The sequence below is a fragment of the Nycticebus coucang genome, chromosome X (genome assembly GCF_027406575.1).
Source record: "Nycticebus coucang isolate mNycCou1 chromosome X, mNycCou1.pri, whole genome shotgun sequence".
NCBI lineage: Eukaryota > Metazoa > Chordata > Mammalia > Primates > Lorisidae > Nycticebus > Nycticebus coucang.
This window is the reverse complement of record NC_069804.1, coordinates 112,066,859-112,074,612: the sequence shown is the minus strand read 5'-3', so window position 1 is coordinate 112,074,612 and position 7,754 is coordinate 112,066,859. Positions and strand designations below refer to the sequence as shown.

General features: G+C 46.1%; 1 protein-coding gene and 1 pseudogene across 5 annotated transcripts; both read right to left on the bottom strand.

Annotated features, from left to right (window-relative positions):
• Positions 1 to 448: 448 nt before the first annotated feature.
• LOC128576940 (amine oxidase [flavin-containing] B-like) lies at positions 449 to 1,668 on the bottom strand (annotated as a pseudogene).
• Positions 1,669 to 2,479: 811 nt separating this feature from the next.
• Positions 2,480 to 7,075, bottom strand: ARMCX1 (armadillo repeat containing X-linked 1). 5 transcript variants are annotated; one of them, XM_053580003.1, is made up of 3 exons: positions 6,840 to 7,075; positions 4,724 to 4,861; positions 2,480 to 4,493 (listed from the first exon to the last, which is right to left on the bottom strand). In XM_053580003.1, exon 3 carries the CDS (start codon positions 4,375 to 4,377, stop codon positions 3,016 to 3,018), a length of 1,362 nt encoding a protein of 453 aa, XP_053435978.1. In that variant the 5' UTR covers positions 4,378 to 4,493; positions 4,724 to 4,861; positions 6,840 to 7,075; the 3' UTR covers positions 2,480 to 3,015. The 5 variants fall into 5 exon arrangements, with proteins under 5 accessions (XP_053435978.1, XP_053435977.1, XP_053435974.1 ...); XM_053580002.1 differs by lacking the exon at positions 6,840 to 7,075 and adding an exon at positions 6,518 to 6,743; XM_053579999.1 differs by lacking the exon at positions 6,840 to 7,075 and adding an exon at positions 6,557 to 6,743.
• Positions 7,076 to 7,754: the final 679 nt, after the last annotated feature.

The following is a 7,754-nucleotide window of genomic DNA, read 5'->3' as shown; positions in this document are numbered from 1 at the left end:
GGTGCAGGACATCAAGAGTACGTGCAGTCACCTACAGCTACGCCAAGCTAAGACTAGCTCCTTCTCACTCTCGGCTCTGTTCAACAAGGCTTCCTGGAAGGTGGAAAAGCATCGGACATACGTTCTCATCCCTCAGATACCAGTGGCTTCTTATGGCCCTTGAGCAATTGAGCTCCACCTCTATAAACTTCAGTTTGCTCAGCTCTAAAACAGAAGGTGAGGATTAGGTGAGGAGACTCTGGGGTCTTCTAGTTATAACAAAACACAATTCTAAAAACAAATGCAAAAAACTAGGGAAGGTGAGGATATTACAGGAAAGAAAGTACAAGCACAAAGCCACAGAGAGAGGAAAAAACTAGTAGTTTGTGCACGGACAAGGTGTAATGTGGGGCAGCACACAAGCCTGTTTAACTATTCTAAAGGTTCTAAGGACGATGACCTTAGAAGTTGGTGAAACACAGTGCTGAGCCAGGTAAGGGACCCTAAACTGGGGCCACAATGGAGAAAGAGATAAAGCAGTCAGAGCCGGACTTCTCTTCATGCTCCCCACCTCACTCCATTCTTTATGTTTTCAGGGGACTTTATTATAACCCCTTACGCAAACCCGCACCCCAAATACAATAAGAAGAGGGTGTGGTTAAGACACTTTCTCTTTAGGCTGGCACAAGCAGCCCCTTTTTGTGGGCCAGGAAGCCCAGAGCCACTGCTAAAAGATGCTGGTCAATCCAGTCAGCTTCAGCAGGCCTGGCACAGGGGGCAGATGTCTCTCCAAGAAGACTGTAGTGATGAGTCGTGCAGGGACATCCACCGATTCTGGTTCTGGCTGCCAGATTTCATCCTCTGGAATCTTCCCCACAGCATGCAGGATCTCTCGGGCTGCTCTCTCCCCAGCCTCCACAGCTCCCTCCATGTAGCCACTCCAGTGTGTGGCAGTCTCAGTGCCCGCAAAATAAATCCTGCCTACTGGTTGGCGTAGTACCTTCCATATTGAGTCATGATCCCAGGGGGAAAATAGGTGGTGTAGCAGCCCCTGGAGTGCCGCTCCTCACACCAGTTCTTCTCTTCATAATGTGATGGTTTCAGAGCTTCTTGGGATCTTAGAACTTTTGCATAGAGCTCACAAAGTTTCTTCATCCTTTCTTCTTTGGTAAGACATGCCAGCTTTCTGGCTTTGTGGTAAGGATAAATCCCATTATTGCAGCATAGCTGCCATCAGGTTTGGTATCATCCAATGTGTAGGAAATTGGAGCTTCCTCCCCTTCAATAATCATGGTTCCACAGTAATTCTTTTTCCTCCAGAAAGGCTCATTGTAGTAAACTATACATTTGATAACAGAACCCAGAGGCACACGAGTGATCGATCAGCTGGTTCCTCATCATTGGCAGAAGGGGATTGAAGTGAATCTTCATTCCCAGAGTAGGAGGAACAGCACAAATCACATGTTTAGCCTCATGCGTCTTATGGTTTAGGGTCTTCGCAAGGACATTTTCTCCTGTCTGGTCAATGTAGATCACAGGCCTCTCCAGCTTCACTCTGTCCCCAAGAAGGTCCATTATCCACTCACTCACTTGACCAGATACACCCACAAATTTCCTCTCCTTTATTACACCTAAGAGTGCAGGTAGGGGGAGATTCCTGACCAGGGAGAAATCCACCCACATGCACATTTTGAAGGTTTCTGAAGCCTGTATCCCAAAGGCCTTTGTATCATTGTACGCTTCCACCTACAGTTTGAGAGTGCCCTCCCCACCATGCCCTCACAACCCTCACCAACACTATGGGGTGAGAGACGGGGGGATCTTCTCCCATGTGGATCCCAACAGCACTCTCCATGGCTCCATAAAGGACCCAACTTAACCAACAGCATAGAAGAAATCTGATATTAAGCAATAAAACTTATTCTTTATTCTTGTTATTTCAAAATAATACCTGATTCACATACATAGACAACATAATTGGACAAGAAAGAGGATGTTTTCCTATCAAATGCCCCAGGCCCCTAAAATAAAATTGGCCCTCCATGTTATGTCCCCAGAATAGATCCCAGCACTTATTGGTTCAAATCCTCTCCTTAACATTCCCACGGCCACCAGTGAAATTTCATGTCTTTGTCATCTTGTGCCTGGACTATTGTGGTCACTTTTTTTTTTTCTTTCTTGAGAAGTCTCACTATGTTGCCCTCAGTAGAGTACAGTGGTGTCACAGCTCACAGCAACCTCAAACTCTTAGGCTTAAGCGATTCTCTTGCCTCAGGACCCCAAGTAGCTGGGACTAAAGGGGCATGCCACAACGCCTGGCTATTTTTTGGTTGTAGTCATCATTGTTGTTTGGCAGGCCTGGGCTGGATTCAAACCCACCACCTCTGGTATATGTTCCTGGCACCCTAGCCGTTGAGCTATAGGTGCTGAGCCCTTCCAACCCTTTTTAATCCTATCCTTTAAGCCCAGCTTACTTAAGTGTCCCCCTCCTCTGTAAAAACCTCTCTGAGCACTAAAGCCGATCAGTTGCTCTCAGTTTTGTTACTATCACTGTTTCCCTAAATTTTGCTTTTCCAAATAGATCATAAACTCAAGAACAAGGGCAATTTTTTCCTGCTGCTTAAAACACAACTTTATTGATGAAACATAGTCTTAGATTAAAAAAAGTAAACCAATACAAAAGTATAGCTTATTTATGATGTATAATTAATTTGCTGTCAGTTTAGGTAGAAAAAAAAAAGTGAAAATATCTCAATTTAAGTAGCAAGATCAAATCAACATAGCAAGGTCAAATCAACAAATTCTTTCTTTGTACAAGCTCTAATAGTCATCTGGCATCTTAAAATGGTCCAGCCTAAATAGACCATCACAACCAGCACTAATCACCGTTGATGATCTATGATATTCATTATTCCAATAGTAGCTGAAAGGATCTCTTTGCCACATGAGCAGAGTGTAAGCAAAGATTTACAAAATACATTGTTTGCAGGTGCAAACTAAAAGGTTGCTGCCACACTGTTTGGAACAGACTCCAAATTAGAGTTTGGTTAATACTTTTAGGACCTTTACTTTCACCACCAGATCATTGTGATTTGCTAATGCTTTGATTTTCTTGACACAAACTCCAGATTCTTTGAATAAGAAAAAAAGTGAACTTCTGCTGAATTCCTTCCTGGATGATGCAAGCCCTTCACTTTTTATGTTGTCATTTATATTCTCAAATAGAGTAAGGATATTAAGAAGAATCTCTCTATCCCATTCTTTATTAAAGAGGGAAATCAATTCTGATGGTACTTTACAACTGACTAGTTCTCTTGTCATAGCTGGATTTTCAGTGAAGTTTATAATTAGTTTCATAATCTGTATCTTGGTGAAGTGATTTCCCAGGAATAACAAAGCAAAAAAGTCTGGAAAAGAATAGGAAAGTAAATGTTGGTAATGATTAGTCACAGTCATGTTGGTTAACAGTCTTAGTCCAGCCATCTGCACAGCTGAGTCCAAGCGACAGACCATTGTGTCATCACACACTTGACTGATATACGTCTTAATTTTGCCCTGATTTTCAGCATTCACACTCAAGTTATTAAGGGCATTGTAAGTCTTTTCCCTAATAATAGGATCTTTAGTTTTTATCAGTTTTGCAATAATTGGGACACCACCCAATTCACGTATGGCATTTTGATTAAATGAATATGCTGCATTGTTACCCAGAGTGACCAAGGCTACTTCTTGAATAAAAGGATCATTTGTTCTCTCTAGGATATTAAGGACCTTTTGAAGGTCAGGAGCACTCAGAATATCATCAATTTTATAAGGAAAGTTGAACTTGCCCCTGCGGACAGGCCATGTTGTAGCTGGAGCCCTGGTGCTCTTACTTCGGGTCTTTCCCTTGGATTTTCCACTTGACTTGCCCCTAGTCCTAGCCCCACTCCTGGTGGGGTGGCAGCCTCTACCCCTGCCTCCTGGGCAAGGTAAACTTGGTGCAAGGGTCCTGTTCCCAAAGATGGTGCCCACCCTGGCCCCCCTGCCTGCCTTTGCGCTTGCCTGTTCCTTCAGTGTATTGAAAAGGGCTTTGGCCTTGGCCTCTAGGCCACCTCCACTCTGAGATGCTGAGTGGGACTCCTCTTTTACACCTGGAACACTCTCAAGTCCCAAACTCACCTCAGCTTTGGCGTTCGAGTAACCCTGAACTTTGGCCCCAGACCCTGCCCCAATGTTAGCCTTTACTCCTTTTCCAGTCTCAGTTGCAGCCTCTGATGTGTCACTGGACTCCTGGTCATCATCCCAGATTTTCTCATTCTCATCTCTTCCCCAGGTCAGTCTGTATACACAGTAGCAAGCACCAGCCCCGATGACAACACCAGCAGCCACGCAGCCAGCTTCCCGAGTGCGGCCCATGGTAAAGCCTGGGGGAATCTCTTAACCTGGGCACCAAACAGGTCTGCTCTGGCCCAAAGGGAAGCAGAGTCTTGCGCTACTGCTCACTGGCTTTGCTGCAGCAGAGAAAACACCACCTAGGAAAAGAAAAGATTTCAGGCTTCAGGCTCCTCCTCCTTTTGTGCATTTGCAGGCAGACAGACTGGCAACATACAAAAACTCAGGTATACTCAGGGCTTGGTATCTAGATCACTGACCCCTTTCCTTTATCTAATTTTGGAAATGTTCCCCACTTCCAGATTCCCCAAGCTCACATTGCCCTACCCCACCCAGAACATTAAATTTAAAGTATCTGACCAGTTCTTACCACTCCTACTAATGCTAATGCTTTTTCTTGACACAGAAAGAGGTCCTGGGGGCAGTGGCTCCCTCACATACATCCACAGAGGTCCAGGCAGTTTCTTTCTTCTCTTTCTTGCTTCCAAGTGCACTACGTCCTGCCAACCTGCAGACAAGGAGGGGTTACTGAGTGCTCATGGAACATATGGACCTCACCCAGAACTGGATGGGGCACATGTCCCTCTTCTGAATCCCTACCCCTTGTCCTGCATTATCAGTGTTTCCCACCTTTGGTTAGCCCCTCTCCTCACAGATCTGAGGAACTGAAATTCATTTTCTCCCTCCCTCCTCCTCCTCCAGGAATCTTCTCCTTCAAACCCTCTACCCCACCCCAGTCAGTCATATCCTTTGAAGGTGGCACCACATTCCCTTCTTTGTAACAAAATCAATGGTGGTGAAGTGAGAATTTCTAGAAGCTACACAGGCGTGAAATGCTTAAAAGTTTCTAACTCCACCTGTACCTCTGCCATCCCCACCATCTCAAAGGTACCAGGACAACCGCCCCCTAATTACACCAATTTCCGCTGCTCGGGACAGTTTCCTTCCTCCCTTATCTTGGTTTCTGCCCATGCTAAAGCTAAGAACTAACAAGTTGGACAGACCAACACCAAGGACACTGTACCCCAAACAGTAATAGAGGAATGCCCTCTCCACCCCCACTCCAGAACTCTCTTGACACCCACCCCCTCCCTGTCTATTACCTGAAAAGTATTTTCTTTGTGCAAGCTCAGAAATGGTAGAGAGGAAGCTTTGAAGGAAGGAAGGAGGGGGGAGGAGGAAAAGGTACGTGGACCAACTGGAATTTTCTGAGGTCATCCTCCTCCATCCCAAGGGTCCCCAAACCGAGCCATCACTCTCACTCTGATCTACTTCTTTTTGGACAATTTTCTTCTTTCTACTCCTAGGGCTGGATTGGCCTTCAGGCATGAGATGTACAGACACAAGTGACACAGCTGAGACGGCTCAGCGAACAGAACTTCGGAGAGTCCCAATACTACCTTTTCCTAATTTAGGGTCCTGTCAAATGGATTTTACCTTTTTGTCTCTCACCCTACCCCCCGACACCAGCCCATTCGCTACACAGCGTTCACGAGCCCCTCTCCCCGTCCTTACACCCACCTCCCGCGCAGCAGTCAGCCATTTTCTCAGCAAAACACACCCCTTTCTAACCATTGGAAGAGAGAGTGGAGCGAGGGCCTAAGGAAAACCCGAGGAAAGAAAGCAGACCAAACCAAACAATCTCTTCTGCTCCTCTCTTCAACGCACCCTACCCATCCCCCATCACAACCAGTGTTTCTGTAGGCATGGTTACGTTCTTTTTCCTGCAAAAAGTGCCAAAGAGTTTGCTGGGTTAGTAATGGGTCCAAATTAAGGCAAGGATCTCAGCCAACCACACCCTTCCGGGGGCCGCGGGCAATTCTAGCTTTCCACTGACCTGCAGGGATTTGAGGCAGATTACTCCTTTGTTACAAAAGGCATAACGCCTTACTGAAAGACAAGGGGAATGACAGACGCAAAATCGCAGGAGTCTGGCTTGGTAGATGGACCGGCACACGGGACAAGAATCCTAATACCTGCCCTCACGAATTCAAGACCCTGAATGCCAAAGCACCACTCCAGCCCCAGCCCCTTAGTCTGGGATCTCCTCTGATATCCGGCCCCAGGGACCACCGTTTTCGTTCTAGGAAGGGCCAGGGAAACTGCAAGAGTGTGAGAAAGCGGGCTGGATTCCCCTTCAGCTTCCACCCTGCGCTGACCGTACCGCAGGGATACCCATGGCAGCGCCCATCCACACACAGACCTGCTGGGCTCCAGGCATATACCGCCTACTCCTTCCCCCGGCCACAGGCCTGCCCTCCGGGCCACAGGGAGAGGGCAACCGGACCAAACGAAGACCAGGATTAGAAGGACTTCTGCACACGTCGTCTCCTCCTCTCGTGAGGGCCACGTCATCCGCGAGATCGGGACCCCAATTACCCCTCCCACCAGCAGTGCGGCAGAAGCCGGCCCTCCCCCTTTCTACCCTGCCACACCAGGTCCTGCCACTCATTTTCCTCTTTGCCAAACCGGGAGACCAGAAATACCTTCTTCTTGTCGTTGGGATTTGCCTTTCTTTGGTTAATAGAGACTGCATCTGCTCCCACGTCTTTTGGCTCTTTCCTCCTCTTTGAGGAATAATTTTTCCTTTTCTGGAATCTGAACGCAACTGCCTCTCCCTTCACCACCGAGATCTAACGTTTTCCTCTCCACTCCTATACAGTGGGGGGCGGGATCTCAGAAAATGAGACCGGTACTGGGAGTATCTTGCTTAAACTTTTGTTCATTTTTTAAAAGTCAGTAATTGCATTACTTTTATATTGAGAAAATGAAGTGATGCTAGTTTCATCTGAGTAGAAAAGAATTTAAGTGGAAGGGAAGATCCCAAAAGGCCTCATTAATTTCATTATATTTATTTGTAACACAAGGAAAATGTTTCTGCTAGTTATAGTCAAATAGTAGCTTTCAAAACATACTAATTTGTTTTAAAACTGAAATTTTTTACATGATCTATGAATTTGTCCACGAACAGACGACCAGTTGTCTAATTCTGACCATTTTACACAAATGATTCATTACTTTTTCTACTTTTGCATCAACTTGCAATTTGATAAAAAGCAACAAAATCCTGTCTTGTTTAATTAAAGAAAAACATTTGTTTAATGTCCCAAAATTTTGACTATTGTGTGAGCCTCTTGTGATTTGATGATTACTCTGAACACCTGTCACAGGATGGATTCCAGTCTCCTAAAGCTGAGGCAGCTGAAGCTGTGAGGCGGGCGGAGATGGTTTGATCCTCCCTGCTGGGTTGAAAGAGGGGGAAGTTGCTGCCCTCGCGCTCCTCCCACATTCCAGAGCCTCACATCCTCAGAATTCAGGCAACAAAAGGAGTAACCGCAGTTAGCTCTTTCTCTCCCCCACCTTCAATTTCCCACAGAGATAACTCAGTGATGCAAAGAAAG

Bases quoted from the DNA above. Each gene is read 5' to 3' on its own strand.
- ARMCX1 (XM_053580003.1), bottom strand. From the start codon at position 4,377: ATGGGCCGCACTCGGGAAGCTGGCTGCGTGGCTGCTGGTGTTGTCATC.